Source organism: Temnothorax curvispinosus, unplaced genomic scaffold (genome assembly GCF_003070985.1).
Source record: "Temnothorax curvispinosus isolate PA1 unplaced genomic scaffold, ASM307098v1 QBEX01006756.1, whole genome shotgun sequence".
Lineage (NCBI taxonomy): Eukaryota > Metazoa > Arthropoda > Insecta > Hymenoptera > Formicidae > Temnothorax > Temnothorax curvispinosus.
Genome location: NW_020216536.1, coordinates 201,349 through 226,783, shown reverse-complemented (window position 1 = coordinate 226,783; position 25,435 = coordinate 201,349). Strand labels below are relative to the sequence as shown.

The 25,435-nt window shown below is 38.5% G+C and overlaps 6 protein-coding genes and 1 non-coding gene across 9 annotated transcripts; 3 read left to right on the top strand and 4 right to left on the bottom strand.

Moving 5' to 3' along the window:
- Window positions 1–2,226: 2,226 nt before the first annotated feature.
- Window positions 2,227–2,299, bottom strand: Trnav-uac. The gene has a single exon. It is a non-coding gene; the product is annotated as a tRNA-Val (tRNA).
- A 1,692-nt stretch (window positions 2,300–3,991) lies between these two features.
- LOC112456375 (cytochrome P450 6k1-like) lies at window positions 3,992–5,042 on the top strand. The gene is made up of 3 exons (XM_025018869.1): window positions 3,992–4,008; window positions 4,075–4,259; window positions 4,501–5,042. Exons 2-3 carry the CDS (start codon window positions 4,257–4,259, stop codon window positions 4,834–4,836), a joined length of 339 nt encoding a protein of 112 aa, XP_024874637.1. The 5' UTR covers window positions 3,992–4,008; window positions 4,075–4,256; the 3' UTR covers window positions 4,837–5,042.
- A 3,476-nt stretch (window positions 5,043–8,518) lies between these two features.
- LOC112456344 (probable ATP-dependent RNA helicase DDX10) lies at window positions 8,519–12,228 on the top strand. The gene is made up of 12 exons (XM_025018817.1): window positions 8,519–8,741; window positions 8,822–9,013; window positions 9,082–9,354; window positions 9,443–9,564; window positions 9,640–9,841; window positions 9,911–10,073; window positions 10,227–10,410; window positions 10,487–10,663; window positions 10,758–10,990; window positions 11,096–11,289; window positions 11,465–11,859; window positions 11,943–12,228. The coding sequence occupies exons 1-12, from the start codon at window positions 8,643–8,645 to the stop codon at window positions 12,061–12,063; spliced, it is 2,355 nt and encodes a 784-aa protein (XP_024874585.1). The 5' UTR covers window positions 8,519–8,642; the 3' UTR covers window positions 12,064–12,228.
- On the bottom strand, window positions 12,089–14,637 carry LOC112456345 (isocitrate dehydrogenase [NAD] subunit gamma, mitochondrial). The gene is made up of 3 exons (XM_025018818.1): window positions 14,514–14,637; window positions 14,198–14,430; window positions 12,089–13,708 (listed from the first exon to the last, which is right to left on the bottom strand). Exons 2-3 carry the CDS (start codon window positions 14,411–14,413, stop codon window positions 12,770–12,772), a joined length of 1,155 nt encoding a protein of 384 aa, XP_024874586.1. The 5' UTR covers window positions 14,414–14,430; window positions 14,514–14,637; the 3' UTR covers window positions 12,089–12,769.
- Window positions 14,638–15,415: 778 nt separating this feature from the next.
- Window positions 15,416–18,234, top strand: LOC112456347 (chromobox protein homolog 1-like). Of its 2 annotated transcripts, none has more exons than XM_025018820.1 (4): window positions 15,416–15,563; window positions 16,201–16,318; window positions 16,415–16,658; window positions 16,824–18,234. In XM_025018820.1, the coding sequence occupies exons 2-4, from the start codon at window positions 16,223–16,225 to the stop codon at window positions 17,045–17,047; spliced, it is 564 nt and encodes a 187-aa protein (XP_024874588.1). In that variant the 5' UTR covers window positions 15,416–15,563; window positions 16,201–16,222; the 3' UTR covers window positions 17,048–18,234. The 2 variants fall into 2 exon arrangements, with proteins under 2 accessions (XP_024874588.1, XP_024874590.1); XM_025018822.1 differs by having other exon boundaries at window positions 15,418–15,563; window positions 16,415–16,652.
- On the bottom strand, window positions 18,210–21,656 carry LOC112456343 (CCAAT/enhancer-binding protein zeta). 2 transcript variants are annotated; one of them, XM_025018815.1, is made up of 5 exons: window positions 21,449–21,656; window positions 20,162–21,292; window positions 19,467–20,070; window positions 18,971–19,393; window positions 18,210–18,809 (listed from the first exon to the last, which is right to left on the bottom strand). In XM_025018815.1, the coding sequence occupies exons 2-5, from the start codon at window positions 21,287–21,289 to the stop codon at window positions 18,238–18,240; spliced, it is 2,727 nt and encodes a 908-aa protein (XP_024874583.1). In that variant the 5' UTR covers window positions 21,290–21,292; window positions 21,449–21,656; the 3' UTR covers window positions 18,210–18,237. The 2 variants fall into 2 exon arrangements, with proteins under 2 accessions (XP_024874583.1, XP_024874584.1); XM_025018816.1 differs by having other exon boundaries at window positions 20,162–21,289.
- A 236-nt stretch (window positions 21,657–21,892) lies between these two features.
- LOC112456346 (sphingolipid delta(4)-desaturase DES1) lies at window positions 21,893–25,287 on the bottom strand. Its single transcript, XM_025018819.1, has 7 exons — window positions 25,197–25,287; window positions 24,668–25,064; window positions 23,928–24,104; window positions 23,688–23,827; window positions 23,381–23,594; window positions 23,078–23,289; window positions 21,893–22,999 (listed from the first exon to the last, which is right to left on the bottom strand). The coding sequence occupies exons 2-7, from the start codon at window positions 24,747–24,749 to the stop codon at window positions 22,859–22,861; spliced, it is 966 nt and encodes a 321-aa protein (XP_024874587.1). The 5' UTR covers window positions 24,750–25,064; window positions 25,197–25,287; the 3' UTR covers window positions 21,893–22,858.
- Between the last annotated feature and the right edge of the window lie 148 nt (window positions 25,288–25,435).

Sequence of the window (25,435 nt, the reverse complement as noted above, 5' to 3'; positions counted from 1 at the left end):
AATTGAACATTAAAAAATAAAATTAAATTTTCGTTAAGAAAGCATCACCTTCGAATGACAATCCTGAAGCATTCTGCATATTTTTAAATAGATTTTTATTTCAAACGTTATTCGAATCTTACCTTATGATCACGCTGCGTAGTTTCTAGATCGATTTACATAGATCGACTTCGGCAATGATTGATCCTTAAATAAAGATCTGACAGGCCTCGTTGGAATACATTCCTGTTACCGTACTCTGGGAGTGACTGTGACATCTGGTAGTTTCTCACGGCGCTGCGACGTTACGGTTACGCAAGACAAGCGTAATGGCATACACTATTATGTATATTTCATTTATTATTTCCCTGGAAATCAATGATCGCCATCTCGAGAGTATACGTGTATACGATCAGGCCACCGTTTTATCCATTAGATATTTTATGCACGACGTATGAAACTCGCGAGGTTGATCAGCACAGAAGTAAGCCTGAAGAAAAAAAATTTTGTTTGTTGAAAAATATTTTTAAAGATTAACAAGAGAGACAGGAATTTATTTTGAAATATATAACATATATAAATTAAAATTTGATATCTTGACAAACTTGAAATTTATTTCTTCTAGAAAAAAAACATTCCTATAATCTATATAATTTTTTTTAATTTTATTGCGAAAAATTTAATGATTGACAGGATTGCGCCTTAATTTTATTATAAGCCATTCATCATCTCCGGACGCCTCCTAAAAACGTAAAATAAATAAAGAAACGAAGGAAAGACATCATGATCACTTTGACGGAAATTAAAGGTCGAGTTAACGGCGACAGTCTCGAGGGTACCGAGCCACCGAGCTCTCCCGTTAATTTCAACATATCGAAGTTATCCTTGGAGGGTGGTGAAAGGCAGGTCTGCGTTTGATAGCTCGTAGGATCCGCAAGATCCTCGAGTGCCTCCTCGACGCGATAGCGGGAGCAGAAAATCGCGCTGAAGTGGTAACGGTCGGGCTAATGGCTCGGAGACGATATTTTGTTAAACAAGGAAACCTTTTATCCCTCCTACCGCGTTTCGCTGAAAAAGACGCTCGACGCCTGCAGGGACGCCGTCTCCTACAATAGGACTATCACCGCCGTTTTATCGTGACAATTCGTTGACTCATTGTATTTACTACGAACAGAATACTTTAAAAATATTCTTGAGATAGCAAACCAACAATATTTAGACACATACAATGTATCTTCGAAGAGTTATATTATAGAAAAGAAGGAAAATTTTTAAACTTGCTTATGTCGATTCTAAAATCTACAGACCTTCGTTAATTAATTTTATGTTTTTACAATATATTTTCATGCTTTTACAAGTAATATATATTTGCTATGATATATCTCAATATATTTTTTAAAATATATAAAATTCTTCTCTATTGTTTATTTCTTTACAATACGATTTAAAGTTCGCTCCCTTAACTTCGCTAGATTTAGCACGACTGAGTGCTTTCCACTTTCTCAATTCCACGCTGAAAGCGGCCCTGCACCGTTACTTCGGTTGTCTTGTCACCAGAAAAAGGACGAAAGAAACCGAAGTGTGAACCGCCGACCGCCATGACAAGGTGTCACCTGCGGTTTCTCACGGTTCGCCCACGCATATCTCGCCATTCTCGCGGATTCCTTTCGATCCACCCTATCTCTCACTCGAATCTTTTCATACTTTCGCCCCCTCGCCCGGGAGTCGATAAGTGTGACGTCGGCTAGCAGCACTCGATGAAGCGCTCGACAGTTTTCTCGCAGATAAGTTTAGCTTCATTCACTTCCTAGAGACTAATTACTCAAAAAAATTACCGAATTGATTTCTTCTTATTTTTCTGGTTGAACTCAGTTCCACAGATGTATGCTTGAAATATAGTAAATATAGAATAAATGTATTAATAAATGGTCCTCAACGAATGTGACAATTATTTCTGCAATCTAGTCTATTATTTTAACAATCACAATTATTAAATAATATAAGATACCTTTGGAATATATCACCAAACACTTCGTAATACATTTTATGCTTCGATAAAAGAAAATTATGAAAAAATGTAATATCTCAATTTTTTCTATCAATATCTGTAACACTATGCAGTGGTAAAAGTGAATTGTATACATTCTCTCTTTCTCATTCCTTGTTTTATCATTTATAAAAATATTAAATGGCATGTTTTCTTGAATATTTCATACTAAAGTAATAAAAGTATAAGAAAAAAAAAAGTGGTTCCGGCCGGGATCGAACTGGCGACCTTCTGCGTGTAAAGCAGACGTGATAACCGCTACACCACGGAACCTGACGGCAATACCTTTCTTAAATAAGACTATTCATTACGTCATGTACAAAATATTAATATACATTAAAAATAAATAATGAAATAATGAGTTAATAATGTATAGCATTATTGTATGTGTACTTAGAGATAAGCAAAAATCCGTACATATTAATAAATAATTAAATACATAATAATCGAAAATTAAAATGTAAAATTTACTTTAGCATTATCCGAATTTAATTAATTTTAACAATCAATGATATTAATTAGTATACGTTTAAAATAATTAATTAAGAATTATTAACAGCTGGAATATGTGTTTGAGAGTAAATTGAGAGACAGTCAATAATTAAAAGGCCGTTTTAATTCTTAAATAATAAGATTTTTAATTTAGCTTCATCAAGTTTACTTTATCTTTAACACTGTGCATTCATTCCTAACTCAATTTCATTAAAAAGCAATTTTATAGCTATAAATAAATATAAAATAATAATATGTACTAAAATCTTTAAGTGTCCGCTGATATATGTAACTTGTTTCTGATTACATCCGATAAAAATAGATCAATCTATAGAGGCCCACCACCACCCCCGCCGATTCCGATCGGCGGTCCTCTTTTATTCTCGCTTAATAGAAGTGTAATTACTGAAAGGAATTAAAAATTATTCTCTACATTATTTTTTTTTTTTTTTTTTTACGTGGTGGAAATTTTCAAAAAACCCCCCGCCCTGGGATAGGGAGGGGGAGTGTCGGATTCTACGCGCACGCGTACCACCGTTACGAGGGGCGCTTCAGAGGACCGAAATCCCCTGAGCCTCCCTCAGCGTGGCATCGCGCGCCCATAGCCTACCGACTAAAACCACCACGAGCGACCCTAACACCGCGACTTCCTAAATGCCCTGACTTAATTAATTTATACATATATAAGCGCGGCGCGTGGCATGATGGGTCTCCCGCTGGCGGCGTTCCCGCAGAAGACCGGTAAACGTCTTACAAACTACAGAGCTGAAAGAACTAATTTGTTTTTTGCACATCAATACGCCTGCGGTCAGAATAATATGCACTAGATACTAGTGCATCAATTCAATATCAAGTATCTTTTTATACTTTTCTGAAGCATGTCAAAAGCGCCGAAATCACTAAATGAAACAAACTGATCAGGAAAAAAATGCGAAAATCAGTATAATATCTACAGCTAAACGGATTTAATCAACTGTTGATATGACCGCAGGTAATGGACAAATAATAGATGTAATAGATGTAAGTTCAAAATTAACTATGAATGTGATCTGAAGCACTGCTTATGGACTCGACGGAAACATGTTCGAAGATTCATGTTTCAGCGAATTTGGCAAAAGAATGTTAGAAGATAATTATAATCGCGGCTATAAGATGCTCCACATGTTCTTTCTTCCAAACGTAATTAGTTTACTTAAACTAAAAATGTTCGATAAAGATGCCACCGTTCTTCTGCGCAAAATTTTCTCGTTGATAATGACGAGGCGCATAAAGTCTGGCGAGAAGAGAAACGACCTCACCAATATTCTGATCGAGCTCAAGAGGAACAGTAGTTATGAAGAAAGGATTGAAGACTTTAGTAAGCGAAATAATTACGTTTATTTTATTTATACTTATATATAAGTTTATATATAAGTATAAATATAGATGTGTAACATAACGGCTTACGGTGACAAAATCAAAGTAACCGTCAAGTTTGATTAATAATAATGGTAATCAAATTTAATTGCGATAAGTATCGAGAGCTTTCAAAACTCTAAAGATGTATTAAATTTCAGCATTCGATGACGATGATCTTTTGGCACAAGCAGCTAGTTTCTTCTTATTTGGTTTTGAAACCTGTTCAACGACTACGGCCTTCGCGTTGTATCAACTCGCGGTTCAACCTGAGATTCAAAAAACTCTGCGAAAAGAACTTCTCAAACCACTCGAGAAATCTAATGGAAAATTACATTATGACATGGTATGTGACTATCATCCACTATTTTCCTCTCGTAAATTTTTTATTTTATTTTTATAAACTATTTTTATTAATATATATATTTTTAAATATAATTTTATACATATTTATAATTTATAATGCAAAGACAATATATTTTAAGTCAGAGAAAGTGAACTAAAAATTAAAAGAAAACCTTAAAATTTGACTGTGCAATTCTAATTTAAATAAAAAATTATTTTTATGCATTATTTATTATTACTAGATACAAACGTCATTACCGTATCTCGATATGGTGGTATCAAAAACTTTGAGAATGTACCCGCCATTGGGGTTCCTAAATTGCATAGCTATGAAAAATTATAAAGTGCCGGAGTACGATCTTGTAATTGAGGAGGATATACCGGTTTACATCTCGATACTTGGCCTACACTATGATTCGGAATATTTCCCCAATCCCGATATATTCGATCCAGAGCGATTTAAGAAAAGGAACAAACGTGAGAGACCGTCAGGCGTCTATTTACCATTTGGAGGAGGCTCACATGAATGTATAGATAAGAAAATCAATTTTAATATAGCTCTTTATATATTAAGATAGTAATATACATTTCTTTAGTTCTTCTTCGTTAAAATAATATAGAATATTATACTGTTATATGTTCTGTAGGTCAACGCTTCGAGCTTTTACAAATAAAGTTAGCACTGCTTATGGATCTTGAGCAAATACGAAGTGGAATCGTGCGAGGAAACTTCGGTAAAAATTGATCCAAGGGTACCCATGACATTGCCGTTAAACAATGTATTATATCTGTGTCCGAAAACTTAATATTAATGCTATTTAAAATAAATGAAATAAATGACGTGAGATCCAAGAAAAAGAAACTTTTCCTACAATTATAATTAATAAATAATCGCGTTGTTATAAATAATATATGCAAATCTTTATAAACTTTTATATTGATATAAATATATCTCGTTATATTTTTCATTTTATACCAAAATTATTTTTAATATATTCATATATATTACTGCATGCAAAATTGAATATATAATTGTATTATACGATCAATTCTAAAATAATAAATTCTAAAATTTAAAAAGTTCAGCGTTTCTCGACAAAATATTTAGAATCTCACGTTACATATTACTTGACCGGTATAAAGCCACGTTCTCAATCAAAAATAGATGGATAGGTTACAAAAAATTAGGGTAAAATCAATGCTTCATTGAAATAAATTTTAGTTAATTAATTAAAAACAATTATCATGTTTTCTATAAAATAACTTGCATAATAAGACCAACATATTTCTTGTCCTTTTTATACATGCATATGTATTTATATTTATGCATATTCTACGCTTTTCTTTATGCATACCGATATTCTAAATATATCTATTTGTTGCTTCCTTGCATCGATTTATATAATATTTAATCTTGGCTAAACATGTGGAAAGGAACAAATAAAGGGTATGAATGAAACACATCCTAACTACCATGATTTTTCCCTATCTACAGATATTTTTTTTATAACATCTAACACGATATCTTATTCCTTATCTCTTTTGTTTGAGAAAAATAGTGCCAAAAATAATTCTTTAAAGGAATCTAAATAAAATATTTATATTACAAAAATCATTACTTTAATTGTCAGAAGATTATTTTACTTTTTGTTTTTTGTATTTCTAAAATATTTATTACTCAAAGTAGAGAATTAATATATGTAACAAAATTTGGAAAATTTAATTTATTTACTTAAAAATTTTACTCAAAAGCTATTATTTATACCTACAGAACGCGGCAGACCGTCAACATAGTTTGATGAACGATAATGAGCTCTTCGCGAGCTCCGTGCGTGCAAAGTGTGCGAGTATTTCCTCAAGCACACGTGCACAATAAATCAATAAAGAACTGACACCAAGATTAAATATTTTTCCGTAATTAGTTTTAGCCCATCCATTTTAAGACAACAAATCTACGAGATGTAATATTTTTAGAGTACGTTATTGTCGTACGTCGATATGTTCCGAGATACAATGGCTCTATATCTGACTAATCGTAGATTTGTTACCTCAATAAAAAAAATTCTGACTCACCACGCCGATGTGCAACGGGCGGAGTTGTTCAGCCACATAGCTACGGTGATACTGTAACATACAAACATAAGATTCAAATTAAAGAAGCGTTCAAAATGATCAACATTTCAAGATATAATTTTTACGCGCAACTAATTTGTCTTTCAATAAAATATTTAGCAACACACGTATCTGTGTTCACCGAAAACGATCTTTACAAGAGTAAAATTTTAGATAACCCGTTTCTCTAATTACTTTTAATTTATCGAGATAAAACACGTCGAATAAATAAAAAAGAACTATTAATTTTACGCAGATATAAGAGATGATACTCACCCCAAGGTTGCTCCGCCGGTGCCCGATGCCTCTCCCAGGCCTCCTCCTCCTCTCAGAACACTTAGGCTTCCTCGTCTCACCGCACAGGACACTCGCGAGAAACACTCGCGGATGATAAATTACACGCGCGCGCGGACTACGTTCTGTTAAAAGTCTTTCTCGCGCGATATTGTACGGCACTCCCGTTTAAAAAAGTCCTTTAATCCGATTACTTATGAGCGGCACTCCCGATGCAAACGCGCGACGAACCGGCTGCGGTTCGTTCATTCAATTAAATCGGCGAACGAGGGTACGTTAGCTTCCCCGTCTTTGAATTTTTATCCAAGCAGAACAAGAGTTTTGCTTGGGTAAAATCCTCGTACTGGGTACTGAGCCTTCCCACCTCGCCAAGGTCGTACCCGTGGGAAGGAAGTACTTTACTCTGTAATATAAAATCGGGTAACGTGAATTTTTCATGCAAATTTGAAGGAGTCGCGACGCCGCGTGCTCCGCGTCGTTCCACGTTCATCACCGCGTTACCGGCGATACTACGCAAGTCGAGCGAACGGTTAATAAAGACACGCACTTCGTTAATCAGAGATACGCTGTTGAAATTAAATATCGCACTCATGCACAGTACCTACGGTATCAAACTCGTAAATCTCGCGAAAGTATAACTACATTATTAATATGCACAACGAAGATGCGTGACTGCCGGCCGCTAATCTTACGCGACGCGAGATATACGAGAATCCGAGATTGTGAAGCATTCACGAACGGGCGATGTATCGCGGCGTTCCGTTATCACCGATCGAATCACCGGAATCACTTGACACGATCAATATCACTCAGCCCTTTTTCCTTACGGAGAGAATCGGAGCTAAATCACACGACACGTCCGGCACGTCAGCGTTCAAAGCACGACACGAGATAAATAAATGCCACGCACTTCGCGAATCCAGACATGGCGGGAGGAGCGACTATCACTCGCGAATATCACAGCGCGAAACTGCAAAGCAAGTCGTTCATACATACCTCCGCCTCGACGTCTCGAGTGAGCGCGTCGCGCGACACGTTCATTCCGATAAACACCTCATACACTCGTAAATTGTTTTACACACACGGCACACGGCGCGCGGTACTCGATCGCGTAGCGCGTATTCCCGCGGCCCGCGAAACGAGGAAGCAGGAATGCCAATTACCGAAACGAGCGCGTTCCGAAAACAGCACGAAGCACGGTGACGTCGGTGACGAGCGCGCGCGAAGCACAAACACTTCCTACCGGTGCGAGATTCCTCGGAAGAATGATAACTGAGTCACTCACGCAGGTAACACTACTCCGAGCGTTGACGGAAACAAGTGACAAGTCCGCTCATCGCCAGAAACAAAGGTCGAAAACGCGCCGATCGAGGTACGGAGCTTTCGAGTTCAACGGTCGCGTCGCTAGTACGAACTGCGCAGGTGCCTACACTGCTTACTACGTCACCGTCATCGTATCGATCCGCGCGGCGCGGCGGCGCGGAGCGGCGCATGACGTCACGGCCTACGCGCGCGGCCGCGGCCGGTTCAAAAATACCGAAAACTTTCAACGAACAATAAAAGATCAACGTATGCCGAATCTTTCGTTAACTTTCACAGGTTTAACTGGCTGTATTCTACGTTCTGCGTTCTGTCTCGGTGGTGTCTGGTCGACGTAGCTGTCTCTCGAAACGCGAGTGTTATCAGATGCAACTCCCGGGCCGGCCGAGCGCGGCCGCCGCGGCCAGAATAATAATATCCCCTCCAGCCTCCAGCTGGCTAGTTCGGACACGAACCATTAGCACGGACGCAAACCATGTGCGGTTACCGAGCGACGTACTGGCGGTAGTGTGCTTCTCTCTGGCTGGAAACGTGTGTTCAGTCGTTCAGTGTTGAAACTGTTGAATGAGATAAACACGTGGAGTTGCCGAGAACACAGATTAGAGTTTCGGACGGAATAGAATAACATTTACAGTTCACAGTGAATGAAGAAAAATAAATGACTATGGCTAACAAGAAGAAAGTAAAGGCTTATGTGAAGAAGAAACGCACGCCGGAGAGTAAAATAATCGAGGGGTTACGGTCCAAGTACAACACTGTAAATATATATAACCTCGATAATGTCGTATAACAATGTATGTAAAGGGACATGAAACTAATTACAATGCGTAATTGTAGATAGACGTTACGAAAGCAACCAAGTTCAACGACCTCCCTCTATCGCGACCTACTCTGAAGGGTTTAGCGGAGAACGACTACGTTGAGATGACGGATATTCAGAGGCAGAGCATCGGCTTGGCTTTGCAGGGCAACGATATCTTGGGGGCTGCGAAAACCGGCAGCGGCAAGACGCTGGCATTTCTCATACCGGTGTGAATCTTTACGAACCTTGCAGCCCTAGCTGACTACGATGTATGATTGATAAATCGTTGTTTCAGGTATTGGAAATTTTGTATTGCAAACAATGGACAAGATTGGATGGCCTAGGTGCATTAATTATTACGCCAACGAGAGAGCTGGCGTATCAGATATACGAGACGTTGCGGAAAGTGGGTCACTACCACGATATTTCAGCAGGCTTGATCATAGGGGGGAAGGATTTGAAATTCGAGAAGAAACGTATGGACCAGTGCAATGTAGTTATATGTACACCGGGACGTTTGCTCCAGCATATGGACGAGAATCCATTATTCAATTGTGTAAATATGCAGGTAATTTGTTAAATAACATTTTCTTACTCCTGATTAAATAAATTACATGCCTTTGAAGAGAAAAAGGTTAACTGAGATATGATTTTAGATATTAGTGTTGGATGAAGCGGATCGTTGCTTAGATATGGGTTTCGAGAAGACCATGAATTCCATTATTGAAAACTTGCCCCTTGAAAGGAAGACTTTGCTCTTTTCAGCGACTCAGACTAAGTACGTATTGAAAGATAAATTGTGCAGAATTTTGTCTTGTGATGTTATTGAGTGTATTTCATTTATTTTTGTTAGATCCGTGAAAGATCTGGCGAGGTTAAGTCTCAAAGACCCGTTGTACGTGTCTGTGCACGAGCATTCTGCACACAGCACGCCGGAGAACCTGCAACAAAGTTACGTTGTATGTTCCTTGGAAGATAAATTGGCAATGCTGTGGTCCTTCATAAGAAATCATACAAAGCAGAAGATTATCGTGTTCTTTTCCAGCTGCAAACAAGTAATTGTTTATTTTTATATCAGCAACTAATTGTCATAGACTGTTGTAATCCTGTCAAATTTATTTTAGGTGAAATACGTGTATGAAGCGTTTTGTCGATTGCGGCCGGGGGTCAGTTTATTAGCTCTTTACGGCACACTTCATCAACTGAGAAGAATAAGTATTTACGAGTCATTTTGCAAGAAGCAGCACGCTGTTTTATTCGCGACTGATATTGCCGCTCGCGGATTAGGTAAAGTCCTGCTCTACGAAATATTGTTTAAAAGATTTATTATTCAAATTTCTGTACCAAAGAATTTCTTGACACGTTGAAAACTATATAAAATTTCCTCGTTTTATTTTATAATTTTATTAACTATAAACTGTAATAACTATAATTTTACAGACTTTCCTGCTGTAAATTGGGTGATTCAAATGGACTGTCCGGAAGACGTCAATGCCTACATACACAGAGCAGGCAGAACCGCCAGGTTTAAAAGTGGTGGTGAATCTCTCTTAGTTTTGTTACCGTCTGAAGAAGCGATAATTGAGAGACTTCAGCAACGTAAAATCCCAATAAATATGATAAAGTAAGGTCTTCTGTATATATATGTAAGTTTTGCTCTAATGTATTTACATTCGTTACTCATCTATCTCTGTATGTAGGATCAATCCAAACAAGTTGCAGTCGCCACATCGTAAACTCGAAGCTTTATTGGCGCGAGATGTGGCATTGAAAGAAACAGCTCAGAGAGCGTTTGTATCGTACGTCAAATCGGTTTTCCTAATGAAGGATAAAGAGATCTTCAATGTGCATGCTTTAAACACGGACGCATATGCCAAGTAAGCACAAGAAGTCGTTTATCGTCGAACGTGAATTATTATATGTATGTATAATGTATTGAATATTTTTTCATAGTAGAATTTTTTTTTACAGATCGTTAGGTTTAGCCATACCTCCGAGAATCCGATTCTTACAAAGAATGCAGAAGAAAATGTCGAATAATAACGTTAAGACTGAAAAAGAAATAGATCAAATTTCAACTGATTCGGCAGACAACAGCGAACAAGAAGATAGCGAGGATAACTCTGACAAAAATGAAATTCTCGATAATAAAAATAATGAAAGAAGAATAGTTAAAAAGGAGAATACTGCTGCTCTTCAGTTTGGTAAGAAAATCAAAAGAATCGCTTTTGTATTCAATTATAGGTTCCTTATTACTTACCCCTTATAAAAAGATCACGTTTAACTATGTGTAATCATGCCTTTTTTAGATGATAGTGACGACGAAGATATATTAACTATAAAAAGAAAAAATATAGATATTGATGATATTCCAGTAACAGAGAATGAGGACAAAAAGACTTCGACGAAAAAGAAATCTGTTACAAAGGTCGCATTGGCCAAAAAGATTCTCAAAAAGAAGATTATACCTAATAAGAAGATTATATTTGATGATGAGGGACAAGTAAGAATTATATTACGCATCAATATAAACTACTTGCGATTTATGTAATCTTATACAGTTTTAAGAGATTAGTAAAATTCAGAACATATATTTATCTAAACTAATCGTTTCTTCTCGAGTTTAACAGTTATTCGATTATTTACCTGCTTGCTTATATAAAATACCCATGTTTCAGGAATTAGTCGATCCTACCAAAACAAAAATGTCAGAATTAGCACGGCAGTACGAGAATGAAGTCGATTCTGGTATTAATATCGAAATGGCCAAACAAATTTTACGCGAGGAGGACCAGTACGATAAACAAAGATTTAGAGAAAAAATTAAAGAAAGACACAGAGAGGAGAAGAGGAAACTGAAGGTTGCTCAAAAGGGAGAAACGAATGACAAAGGAGACGAAGATGCTGGTGATGATTACGGTAGCGAAAGTGAGGCTGGTGAAGGTCCAGATATCTCGTGGTTACCTGATCCAGATAAGATATATGGCAAGCAACAAGATCAAGACGAAGAAATATCAACTGCCAACGAATCTGAAGAAGATGAAGAATCTGAGGAGGAAAGCATAGTTCACAGGTAAAAATCATGTAATTTGTATCTATGAATAATGAATGATTATGGAAAACTCAATTGAAAACTTTTTAACGTCTTTGTTATAGGCCGTCCAAAAGAAAATTAATAACGCAAGAGGAGTATAAGGGGAAGAAGAAACAAAAGGTATCCTATGTTGACGATCTACAGGCCGACGAGGAATTAGCGTTACAATTAATACAGAGTTAGCACCAAGTGCATATTTAGAGAAATGTAAATTTATACATTTTATTTATGAACGCGGCGGTATGTACACTTTACAATATAACGTTTTTATCTTAAAAGTAAAGTGTAATTTTACATCTTGTGTCATGATATTAGTTCAACTAAATAAAATTGTACTAAGGCGGCATACGAATATTTGTCAGCTTAATAAATTATGATCGTACCTTTCTTACGCATACAAATACCAGTGAGTATTCTTTTAATGGTAAGGTGTGTAACGAGTACTTCACATTTCATACAAGTTACTCTCACAGTGATAATATTTGGTAAATTCATCTATAGGAACTGCTATTACTTACAATGTACAGCAAATATTTTATAAAATTCCGATTATTCAACAAGTAGGATATTGTAGAACGCATGTTTCAATGTTTGTGATCTATAGCAAAGCTAAAAACCGCCGAATTATCCAAGAACAATGATTTGAGAGAAATATTTCGCAGTTTTCGAGCCAATAGACGAAATCTCGTTACCGCATATTGTCGGAACGTTCCTTATCTTGCAATTGACAATTGACTAACTAGCTTATCGCGTATATAATATATTCTTTAGTAATACGTTATCTCACTAAAAATCACACAAGATTCTTGGTATATGTACTTCAAACTCGCCACTTTCCACGGACAGTTGCTACAAGAGATTTCGGCTAAGATAATAATTTTCAGTCTTCTTAAGCGGTTGCGATTTTGATGTGCTTGAGGATATTGTCGACAACCTCTCTGCTCGTCGCGGTGCCGCCGAGATCGCGAGTATGCACCCCTTCATTAATGGTCTTGTTAATTGCGTTCTGAATGACGGTGGCGTGATGCTTATTGCCCAGATGACGCAACATGTCGACCGCGGCGTTCAGCATCGCGATGGGATTCGCGATATTCTTGCCGGCGATGCTGGTGCCAGTGTTACGAGTGCCCGGCTCGAAGATCGTGTAATGATCGCCATAGTTCTTGCCGGCTAACAGACCAGCGCCGCCCAACAAGCCGCACACCACGTTCGACACGATGGCGCCGTACAGATTGGTCGTCAACACGACGTCGAACTGGTGCGGATTCGATACGAGTTGCATGCAACAATTGTCGATAATCATATCGTTGTGGATGATATCCGGGTAATCCTTGGCGACCCTGCGCGAGATCTCCAAGAAAAGCCCGTCCGACAGCTTCATGATGTTCGCCTTGTGGACCGTCGTGACTTTCTTGCGGCCGTTCCTCTTGGCGTACTCGAACGCGTAGCGAGCGACGCGTTCCGAGTTGGAATTCGTGATAATCTTCATGCTCTCGATCACGCCGCTAACGCTCTCGTGCTCCAACATGGAGTACTCGCCCTCGGTGTTCTGCCTCACGATAACGATATCGATATTCTTCTGGCGCGAGTTCACGCCTGGATAAGAGACGCAGTGCAGCACGTTCACGTAAAGGTCAAGCTCATTTCGCAGAGCGACATTTCGAGAGCGGACGTCAGTCTCCGTACTGCGCGTTTCTATGTTTCCCTTCAGGGCCACTCCGTTCCTGCGTATCGATGTAATTGCATAATCCAGATCGACGTTGTCGTCCGCGTTGGGGTCAATCTCAACATCCTCAAAGTCCACCGGTACGCCAGCGTATTTAAAAACCTAAAGCAAGCAAATCATAAATTTTACTCCAATATCTTTAGGTAGAAGGTTTAAGCCCCTTGCACAATGCTAGGCGATAGCAACAAAATTTTTAGCCTATCGGAAGCAATGTATCAATGCTGTAGTGTAGCTTTGTCGATAATTGTGTCGTTATCGCCTAGCATTGTGTAAGGGGCTTTAGGAATGCAATAGCTTTAGATAGAAAGTTTAAGCTCCAGTAGCTTAAGGTAGAAGGTTTAGACTTCAATAGTTTTAGATAGAAGGTTTAAGCTCCAATAGCTTAAGGTAGAAGGTTTAAGTTCCAATAGCTTTAGATAGAAGATTTAGACTCCAATAGCTTTAGATAGATGGTTTAGGCTTCAATAGCTTAAGGTAGAAGGTTTAGTCTCCAATAGATTTAGATAGGTTGACGAGAAATTGCGCATCTTTTATCTAATGATTCTTATACTGGTAAAAACCATAAAAAATCCAAGGACAACGTCTATGTACCTCCTTTACATAACCCATCAACTCGGGTCCGATGCCAGCTCCGGGCAGCATAGTGACGGTGTGCCTTCCACCATAATGGGCCTTTGGTATGGGCATAACCTTCTTTATAGTGGGGGTCTTGTGCTGGATGTCGAAGGCGGACAGAGAGGCGCATCGATGGCTCTGGAATATTATGGGCTTGGGTTTCAGGTACCTAAGGACCGAGCGGGCAGCCATCTCGCCGTATTATTTCGCTGTAAACATAACGAAAATCAATCCCTCGATCGCTGTCGAGTCTCGAGTGATCGCTCAACACGCATCATTGCCCAATACGTACCGTTATTCTCGCGAGTGCTATTTTAACGACACCCTCGACGCACCACGACCAACAACGACGCACTCGAGAGACCTTGCCTTGCCAGCACCCAGCACCACGCTAGACTCACCCCCCACACCACACCGCACTACCTACCTACGGACTGCTTGGAGCAGTCGGAGCACGACGCACGCAATTCAGGGTGCTATTGGCCGTGTCCAGCCGAACCTCTGCTTAGCGAAGCGAAAGGTAGCAACTGAATGTGATTGGTTCTTACCTTTGGATCCAACCAATTACACTTAATTGCTACCTTTCGCTTCGCTAAGCAGAGGTTCGGCTGAACGCAGCCATTTTCATGGGAGCGTCTCGATTGACTACAGCCATTCATTGGCCGGTGCTTGGGATTTTTCCATTGAATCACCAATCAGAAATTGTTATAAAAATAATAAACTTAAAATCAGGCTCGTATTTGTAAAGCAAACGTGATGGAAAGATCGTAGGGCAATAAACGAGCAGCAAATAAGAATGTCCACAAATAATATAATTTATCTATTTATATATTATCTAATTAAAAGAATAAGTTATATATAAAACGGAACATTTTGAACACAAGAGTTATCAACCAAAAATAATAAATTAAATAATAACATAAAAAGAGATTAGAGGTCACATGACTAATATATAATAAATAAAAGTAAATAACGATGAAACTGAAGAAATTCTTACATTAAATTGCATATATCTTGCAACGAGATAATAGTTAATAATCTACATTGATAGAGATGGACAGTAGAAAACGAAATTAAATTTGCATTTTGAATATTTTGATAGAAACAATGGAGGAACAACCGTTTCCGCCTACGCAGAAAATTTCACGCCAAGTAGGTGAAGTAGGTAGTAGGTAGGTTGGCCAGCCTGACATTTTTCGCGGCAAGCATCGCGTGCGGTTGTGGCGTGCGGCGGCTCGCATCGCAGTTCGCAGTCATTCGAAGCACTTCACGCAGCAAGAGAGAGAGAAGCGTGGCGTACAGGCGAAGGTGGTCGCTGTGCTCTTGGACGTTGAAACGACTGGTGAGTACTCGCATTCCAGAATCTGCTCTCGAGCTCGCGAACGTCGGCGTCGTCGGCTCGCGAGTCCCGGGCAACGTCGCGAGGCCTAAAAAAGAGAGGAAGCGGAGGTGGAGGAACACCGGCGATCGCGTCGTCGCCGACGCCGCCATCTTAGACCGAACCGCCGAGTTGCGACCGATTTCGCGACAATTTTCACGCGATCGCGCCGCGACTCGTCCTCGACGACCGCCACACCCGGGAGTCTCTCGTCTGTCGATTGTCCCGGCTCGCGTCACGTTGCGCGATTGCGTCAACCTCGAAACGATCGCGTCCGCGCGCCCCGCGTCGCACCGTACCGCGCCGCGCCACGCCGCACCGGAGCTGGTCTGCGCCCCCCGCGCAATTCCTCCTCTCTGTTTTATTTACGACTCCGAGCGTGTGTGATTTGATGAAAGTCACATTCTTGTGCGAGAACCAGGTGAACGATGGTTCCTAGCTCTGACGTTTCCTACTTGATTCACCTCATTTTAGGCTGACACGAATTTAAGCTTTGGATTTTTTTCTGTTTTTCATATATCTCGTGTCATTATATAAACGTTCTTCTAGTTTTTTTTTATGAGTATTTACAGGGGGACTTATTTGGTTTTCACTTTTGCAGTATTTCCTTTGTGTGCACAACAATGAGCAAAGTTAAGGAGTCTCCCGCGACCGACAATGAAGCGGAAGAGGAGTTCAGTGTGGAGAAGGTCTTGGACAGAAGAGTTGTGAAAGGAAAAGTACGTGAGATCCTACCGCACGATATCTCAATAAGTGTTGATTGTTAAGGTGCGTTAGCTTAATTTGAAAAAAAAAAAAATTGTTTTGGATTACAGGTGGAATATTTCTTAAAATGGAAAGGCTACTCAAACGACGAGAATACATGGGAACCAGAAGAGAATTTGGACTGCCCGGATCTGATCGCTCAGTTCGAAGAGCAGCGAAAGAAGAAGGAGGCAGCTGCATCTGGCAAACGCCACGAGGAGAAGGAACAGAAGAAGCGAAAAAGTAATAACACCCCGACGCCCACTCAAGCTAAGAAAAAGGCAGCGGTGGAAGAAAAGAAGTTGGAAGGTAAAGGGAAGCATCGAAAATTTTTTCCCTTACATATTTTTCTCTTACAAATTTGTTCTTTTTTTTTTCCAATATTCTTTATTTTTCAAAAAAGAATAAGCACTCTCGCTCTAATGAAGCGAGCAAATATAGGATTTTTATCTATTTGCGAATACGCCTTTCGCTTTACAGGATTTGACAGAAATCTGGATCCCGAACGTATTATCGGCGCGACGGATTCCAGCGGCGAACTGATGTTCCTAATGAAATGGAAAGGAACGGATGACGCGGATCTGGTACCCGCGCGCATCGCTAACGAGAAGTGCCCACAGATCGTGATCAAATTTTACGAGGAGCGACTCACGTGGCATAGCCCGGCCCACGACGAAGAAAATACGAAACCTGACCCGGAGTAGCGCACAGCGTTCCTTCGTGATTTATTTTTATTATTAAAAATTATTCCATAATTATCTTAGTTATTTACGAGTTTTCTAACTTTTGTAGAGGAAAAATAAACGTAAGATTTTTCGAAAGTTTAAAAGAAAGAAGAAAGCCACATTACTACACTACTCGTACACTTGTCACCACTGATCAATGATATATCTATTTTCGAATAATAATTAGACGATTCACTGATGTGCATTTCAAAATGTTGCTTTTAATAGTAATAGTATCTTTATGAACTTGTATATTAATTAACGATATTTTTATGTTTTCAAATAGCTACTTTGATCTTTTTGTGTGTACTAAATGGTCATACAAAAAGTTAAAAATTGTTGCACCTATGCGAACTACCTGTTCCTTTAACAGCGATCAACTATTCAAAAGATGCGCAATTTACGAACCTCCAAAGTTCAAATGAATGTATAAAGCATAAAATTATATAACATGTAATTAAATCAGTTTATTGGCAGGGAAGAAATTAAAAAAACGCAGAGAAAAATAATTTTTTTTTTATAAATGCTGGATTGGTTGTTCCAGTCAATTAATACGAGACTGCTAGTTCGATTGCAATTGCCTCTAAGCTTGTAAAACAAAATAATAAATTTTATAATTTGCAATAATAATGTAGATAAGTTCTCGCGAATTAGTTACTTCTTTTTTTCACACGTGTATGCCGCTAAATACAGTGTATCTGTAAACTGATAAAAATAAGTCATGGAGGAATCACAATAATCTGTTTGACATCGTCATTTCACTGATTTTATGTATTAAAAATTTGAAAATATGATTTGATATCTTTCTGGTTCACATTAATTAAAGTATAGGTATATTGTTAGCTGAATCACACTTTGTATCAAAAGGAAAATTATCGAAAAATGTTTATATTAGACACAAACTGTTATGTGCAATGACGATGTATGAGCGAATTATAATGATTAACACATTCTTGCGTATTGTAACGATTAACACATTCTTGCAAAAAAATCGTACGAGAAGACGAGTGCTTTTTATATAAATGCTGATGATTAAGCGTCATCCGTTTTAAACTACTTCATATTTGTTTATAGCATTGCCTTCGAATTAAAACGGAAATAAGACATTGGGAAAAGGTTTATTGTAAACAAAAATATAAAATTGTCTATGAAATGCGTTTATTACATATTCATCGTTTGAATTTTTTAACCCGATTATTATCATGCGTTTGAACAGACTTTCGCTTCTTCTTGCCAAATGATCCTTTCATTCGTTGATGTCGTTTCACTTCCCAATCTATTTGCTTAGCGCTAGCACCGTCGCTGCTGCTGAAAACATTGCTACCGCCGTGCTTTCCCCTCGTTTTATTTTGCTCCTCCAACATCTCGGCGAACTTTTCTGCCGATACGAATATGTTGCTATCGATCCCTTTTTTATTCCCTTTACTTTTTGGACCCTTCGCGTTTAGCTTTTTATTCAAACTCGAAATTAACTCGTCGTCTACATCCTCTTCGTTCTCGGAACCATTGAACTCCATGTCGCTCAGATCTTCATCTACGTCTGCAAGATCGATATCGCTTAGATCTTCGCCATCATCTACGTCTGCAAGATCAATATCGCTTAGATCTTGCAAGTCATTGTCATCCCCGACATCTTCATCAAGATCTTCAGATACATCATCGGTGATATCGTCATCTTCAGATTGATCATCGTTATCTGCATCATCCTCATCCTCGTCATCAGAATCCTCATCTGTTTTACCTGTTACAAATGTAATTATTGATAAGATATATCGTTCATAGTTTTTATAGATATATGAAACACTAAAGAAAGCTTGAGCAAGGATTATTTCGTTGCTTCCTTTTATAAATGAGCCAACAAAACACATTTTACATAAATCAAATGCAAAGATAACACATTACCTTTCTTCTTCCTAGGTAGGATGTCCGCCGCGATATCCAAATCGCCAAAATCTTGGCTGCCGCCCATACGATCCAACATATCATTGAACTCTTCGCTATTAACGCTGTCTAAATCGTCATCATCTTCGTCTTCGTCTTCTTTCTTCGTACGTTTCTTGATTTCGTCCTTCTGCTTCAAATATCGGTATAAAAATAACTCGTCTACCGGTATTCGTTCCTCCCTCTCGTCGAGATACGCCGCGCTATCGACCGGAAGGGCTCGTATCCCCTTAGGCGTGTATCCAGCACGTTGCGCTAAAGGATCGTTCTTTTTTTGCACCTTCTTGTCCTCCAGCTTCTTTGGATTCTTAAAGACGTACCGGTCCAAGAATCGAATCAACGTCAAATCTTCCAAAGGATCGCCTGTGTATTCAATCGACTTCCCTACGAATAAATTTATAAATATTATACCGAATATAATAGTGAAAGATATATAATGAGTTTAAAGTTTTATTACCTTGAATGATCTGATTCGCAAATAAAGCGACACTCGGATGGAAATGCCTGGATAACGCTTCAAGTTCGGTGTTGAGCCCTTTCATTGCCCCCGCATACAGGGGATTTCGACAAAAGGGATCATACGACTTTATATTTTGTGCCTCGATTTTTACGTCTGTCTCTTTCTTCACATCAGGCTTCGTTTCTGACGCGGTATCCTCGCCAACGGTGACGTTCGATAACATAATGGAGCTTTCATTTTCTATTACACGAACGTCCTCTGTATCCGATGAGCTATCGTCTACTTCGCATACATCATTTTCGACTTTAATAGCCTTATGTGACTCGAGCAACATATGTTTTAGATCTTGGCGGCTTTGAAGAATTTTGGAGACAATGTACAACATGGCACACGCCATATTCGCAGGAAAGTAGAACGCAATTTGCAAGATTCTTTTGATAAAAGCATATGAACGTAGCACGCTTTGATCTTTCTGAAGAACTCGATACAACAAATTGAGGAACACTGCGTGTTTATTCGCTACTCCTATTTGCCGATCGAATAGCTTTCTGTAAAAGGCTGAATAAAATCGGCTCGCCTGAGACTCGTCTTTGCCGGTTATCTGAAAACCATGAAACACAATTGCTTTTAGTACAAACTAGAAACGAATAAATCTTCAGTGCAGCAGCAAATGCTATTCCATAGCTACTTACTTGATGCAACAAGCTAAGTGCATTGAGAGAGACATTAAACGATCCAAGGTGTACCACTTTGTAGATAGAGTCGACGTGTTCATTTAATATCTTCGAGTCCACTTTGGCGAAAGGATACGCTCTATTAACGCCCATTAGAATCGCTGCCATCATTCTAGTGTCGGGTTCGCCTTTCTTCAAGCACGCTTTGAAAAACGCAAAGTACACTTCTATCAGTGTACCGGCTATCTCCTCGTCATTTCTATCCAGGACATATTGCGCCAGCAGGCATATAGCGTAATACTGAGTGCGCTGGCCCACATTTTTTCTAAATAGCAGTTTCTCGACTTCGCGCAAGATTACAAGCTTCATGTTCGGATGCTCGTGCAATAACTTATTGATGCAAAATACAGCTTTGGATCCAACCTTACTGCTCGGATCTCCAATTTTATTCACAAGTAACTCCAGCAACTTGTGTTCCTGCTCGGCGTTGCCTATCAACAGATCCGCCATCGCGGATATGGCCTTCTCACGATTTGTATCTACCGTATCGGAGGCCACCGCGGACAAATTCAGAACAAAACGCTCATATTGCTCGCGTAGCTGGTCCTCGAAGTACCAGTGCGCCAACAATCTATTTCTAGCGGCGTTCGTCTTGACGACGAAATCTGATCCATTTCCCATGTTGAGCCTGTCCAAATTCTGTTCTTCCAATTTCAATAATCTGAACTTAGGGTGCAACAGATCGGCCAGGAAGAGCTCTTTCAACGACACAATGATCATGCCGCATTGATTGTGCTTGGCGCCACGCACTTGGGACACCAAGGATACCAGACGGCCGAGATTGTACTTTGGATTATCTTGCACCAGCACTATACTGGCTGCTATCTTATCCGAGGTGGTGCCCCGTTGCAATGCCGTTTTCAACCACTTGGTCTCCGAGTCGTGCGATTTGGATTGTTTCAGCTGAAAGGCGGCGGTTTCTGCATCCAGATACTTCTTTCCTTCATCTCTCAGATACAAAACGTCGGCTTCGGACTTGGAGTGCTTGCAAGGTCCTTCTGCCTTCTGATATTCCTCGTACCACTTCTGTTTAATACCAGTGGCGGCTTCGCCAGTGGCAAAATTATCGTCGAATCCTCTCTTCATCTTCTAAAAAAAATGCACTACACTAAAATGATTTTCAGAACAATAATAAATATGTGCATTTAAGTAACGTGACGCAGTGTTCTAATGTACGTTGTAAAATAACACACTTGCAATTATTAGAACTGATATAAAATATAAAATAACGCGGACTATACTTACGTTATTAACCTCAAAATCATTGGTAAATCTCTTGTGATAAAAACTCTTTTCGTTCAGATCACTTACTTAAACGTGTTTAATGTAAATATATTCTGCACACACAAATCACAGTCTGTTTATGCATGTATTTAAATATCTAATTTTTTATTTGTATTTTTCTCAAATCCTAACCTTGCAACGTGCTCTTTAAAAATCATGCGAAAACGTGGGCGAATTTTAACGCCATCTAACATCTTTTAATGGAATTATGGATTAAAATACCGGAAGTAGTCAGATGTAATTACAGGCGTGGACAGAACCGCGCCAAATTTCAATCCATATTTTTATACAATCTTGCATTTTTATGCTGTGCATATTTATTGTAAAACAAGCATACAAACTTTTGGCATAAATTGAGATAAAAACATGAAAATTATTTGGCATAATTCTTAGGAGTGCTATACATTTTATTTCAATGTTCTTATATTTATTGGAAAATATACAGTTATTTGACGAACAGTCTGTGCAGTCATATTAATTTGCATCTCATTAAAGCGATATATACAATTTTCTATTATCTATTATGTGGCGTATACCATCACGCATTTCCTAGTAGATTTTGAGTTTTCGATAACAATGTTATCTACCAGAGTCGCTTTATTATACATAAAAGTTATAGAGTAATAGAGTATATACTCTTGCATCACAGATATATTTTATTTTGCAAGACACGCAGCGTTTTTAACTAACACGGGTTATTATAAATCGTTCCAGGAGCGATTAAAACCAATTTTTATGACACACGTTTACTTGGAAGTTTATTTGGGAATGAGGTACAATCACATAGCAATAGGACTGTAACCAGTATTAATCGCTCTCGAAAATCCGATTAAAAACCCAATTTCGTCGAAAAAGCTGATAATTATAAAGTGAACGATCACAATTAAATAAAAGACAAAAACAGTAATCGATTTGAATCAGAAGTCAAGATCGATACAGAATTGAAGATAAATTATGTTTTCTATGAATCATGATAGATAAATTATGTTTCGTTTCACCTTTTCTACTTGATTGAGCAGTGTTAAAACAATAACTCGTATTACGTGACATGAGTACTTAATCGAAAGTTGTTGTATGCAGTATGACTAGATTTAAAAAAAGAGCTTTTATAAAAACAGCTTAATAGAAACATTGAAAAATTGCTTGCCCATAGATTAATACTACGTCTAAATTTTTCCCTGAATTTACATTACATTACAGGCAAATATGCTTACGTGCCTATCAGCATGTGACACATTTCGTTTGACCCCATTGCAAACATAGCAAACTTTTTAATTGCTATAAACATGTAATTCTGCCATATACAGACACTTAGTGACGTATAAATCTTATGTGGTATTCTTAGAAAGGCTTCTAAGAAGTTTAAACAGTCTATTGATCTAATCCTCGATGCCTTCTCTTCGTCCTTGCATACGGCCCGATTTCAGGATCCATCACGAAATCGTACAGAACGGAAACCCATGAATTGTGCTGCGGCAAATCGTCGTAAAATTCTGCGGCTATACGTTTTACCTACATAAGATAGTTGAAATGATAAGTAACAAGTTACATGGTATAATAATCGGATGGACGTAGTAATTTTTTACATACTTCTGGTAATCTCGAACCAGGCACCGCAGGAAAGTCATGGTGTTCGTTGTGATATCCAACATTGAAAGTGATGAAATTTAGAGGACCGTAATAACTATATGTTTCAAATCCTTTACTGTACATATAATGTTCCGATATAAAATGTCCTGCCACTGGATGCAGTCCCATTGCCATAAAAGAGCCAATAAGCAAATAAAACAGTACTTTACCACCTGAAAATCACATTTTTTATCAGTAATCGAGATTCACAATTTATATTATTAACATATAAACTTTGAATCCTTTACAAATTCTGAAACTTACCGAAAAAGTACCATACGCAGGCGTCAAATGTCAATTGTATAACTAAATTTATGTATTCCAGAAGAGTTGGTACTTTTGGGTACGTTACAAGAGGGCGGAATGCATAAAACAACGGTTGTAGCATTATCCAACAGAACTTGCCAAAAGTTGTACAAAACAGTTTAGCCTCTAATAATGTCGGTAAATCCGTATCTAATTTTTCATCTCCTTGATACTGAAAACGCAACAAATATACCTCATAAAATATTGATTGAAAATATATTACATTGCTAGATAACGCAAGTCAATTTTTCATCATTTCTCTCACCCGATGGTGCTCGAGATGATATTTTTTAAAACTGACAGATACTGGTAGTCCTATTGGCAGATTTGCAAAAAAGCCGAATAGTCGATTAGCCATAGGCCTGGCATGTCCAAAGGCAAGATTATGAGCTATCTCGTGTATCGCTGCAAAGCAAGAAGTAACATAAATTAGCGTAATATGTTTAAACATGCGCATAATGTTTGACAAACTGTGGCTTTATTGTATTAATAAATGTATGCATACCAAGCATAAGAGAGTGGTTTATCACGCCTCCAAAGCAATATGCTAATAGCAAGAGTTTCGGATAACTCAAATCTTTGACGATAAAGAACGACAGAAACTGTATCAATACCATCCCAGTGACAACCCATTTGAAATTTGGATCGTAACCAAACAACTGTTTGATTTGTGGATACTTCTCTGGAATAGAAAATATTAATTGTAACAAACATTTCAAAAATAATAAGTATAAACAAGCTACTTCATTAAAATATCATCTTAATTTATAAAATTTGATAACACGACAAACAATGCAGCAAAATACATTTACGTCTGAAATAATCTCGCTTTAATTAAATATATTTGTTGAGCTTTTCTTGTCATATATTTTAATACAAATTTGTATATCAATTCTCGATACATATAGCATAGACTCATTGGACTCATTAGACACTAAATTGGAGTACAATCTTAAAAATGACATTTTGGGCAACAATAGAGATTGAAGATACTTCATCTACTCCAATTACTCCAATTAATATTTCGCGGTACTGCTTTCATACCACATCCAAAATATTACTAGGCCACAAAGATATTCGACCAGAATTTTCTCGGGATAGGCGTGGTTACGCGTATGCTCCATTTAGCTCCTAATTTGGCTTTAGCAATTAACGAGCGTTCCCTCGTATCCCGAGAGAGCAAAGTAACCAAATATTTACACCGGAAATATTAATCATTAAACATTTTTCCCGCGATTGTCATACCTAAAATTATTTTACGGCGCGTGGCGTGCGGCTCTTCCGTGTAGACCCACTCGAAGTCCGTCCTCGAGACCCGCTGGCCCATCTTTTCCGTTTCCGATTTCCGTACAAAAGGCAGATGAGATTAATCCCGGCGATGGCCCAGAGCCGAATGGGATCGTCAGTGACGATCAAGGCAAGAAGTAGACGTGCGATACGCAGTACGCAGGCATGTACACTGCATACGCACCCTTGAACTTGCGATTTCGTCACATTACCTGATGATATTGCCGGGCGCCGGCCTTTGCCTTTTTTTCTTACTTGCCGTTATACAGGGTGTCCTGCTATCACCGGATATCACGTTCTGGTCACACCGGTCGCGGTCACGCGTTTTGCGTTGAGTAAATATGGAGTCGAGTGCCTTGAATCAAGTTACGAAATAAGTTGCGAATAAATAAATTTGCGGATTTTTGGAAAATTTATTTAAAAATTCAACTCGCATTCAAGTTAATTGTCGAATTAAACCTTTGTAGTTTTAAAATTAATTTTTTACCGAAATAAATTTGGAGTCGGAAAGACCGTCAAACAGCCAAAGCTAATTGCTCGATCGTCAATGAGTTTTGTGATGGTTTTCCCTTTTTCTCGATATTTGCTTTAACAGGCCCAAGCTCGAAATATCGTTCGGCGATTTTGGAGCATTCGGTATGTGGAACTGATGTAATCTAATTCGGCGTATGTGACAATCGTGACATCATCGTACATATGTGTGTGCAACGTGGAGATAAATACTAA

Coding starts and splice junctions, on each gene's coding strand:
- LOC112456344 (XM_025018817.1), top strand. CDS start 8,643: ATGACTATGGCTAACAAGAAGAAAGTAAAGGCTTATGTGAAGAAGAAA. Junction 9,565..9,639: donor TTTTCAGCGACTCAGACTAA/GTACGTATTGAA, acceptor TATTTTTGTTAG/ATCCGTGAAAGATCTGGCGA. Junction 10,991..11,095: donor TACTGCTGCTCTTCAGTTTG/GTAAGAAAATCA, acceptor TGCCTTTTTTAG/ATGATAGTGACGACGAAGAT.
- LOC112456345 (XM_025018818.1), bottom strand. CDS start 14,413: ATGGCTGCCCGCTCGGTCCTTAGGTACCTGAAACCCAAGCCCATAATA. Junction 13,709..14,197: donor TGATGGGTTATGTAAAGGAG/GTACATAGACGT, acceptor TGCTTGCTTTAG/GTTTTTAAATACGCTGGCGT.
- LOC112456347 (XM_025018820.1), top strand. CDS start 16,223: ATGAGCAAAGTTAAGGAGTCTCCCGCGACCGACAATGAAGCGGAAGAG. Junction 16,319..16,414: donor GAAGAGTTGTGAAAGGAAAA/GTACGTGAGATC, acceptor TTTGGATTACAG/GTGGAATATTTCTTAAAATG. Junction 16,659..16,823: donor AAAGAAGTTGGAAGGTAAAG/GGAAGCATCGAA, acceptor TTCGCTTTACAG/GATTTGACAGAAATCTGGAT.
- LOC112456343 (XM_025018815.1), bottom strand. CDS start 21,289: ATGAAGAGAGGATTCGACGATAATTTTGCCACTGGCGAAGCCGCCACT. Junction 20,071..20,161: donor CACTTAGCTTGTTGCATCAA/GTAAGTAGCTAT, acceptor CATGGTTTTCAG/ATAACCGGCAAAGACGAGTC. Junction 18,810..18,970: donor CCTACCTAGGAAGAAGAAAG/GTAATGTGTTAT, acceptor CATTTGTAACAG/GTAAAACAGATGAGGATTCT.
- LOC112456346 (XM_025018819.1), bottom strand. CDS start 24,749: ATGGGCCAGCGGGTCTCGAGGACGGACTTCGAGTGGGTCTACACGGAA. Junction 23,290..23,380: donor CTGCGTATGGTACTTTTTCG/GTAAGTTTCAGA, acceptor TGTGATTTTCAG/GTGGTAAAGTACTGTTTTAT. Junction 23,000..23,077: donor CTGGTTCGAGATTACCAGAA/GTATGTAAAAAA, acceptor TATCTTATGTAG/GTAAAACGTATAGCCGCAGA.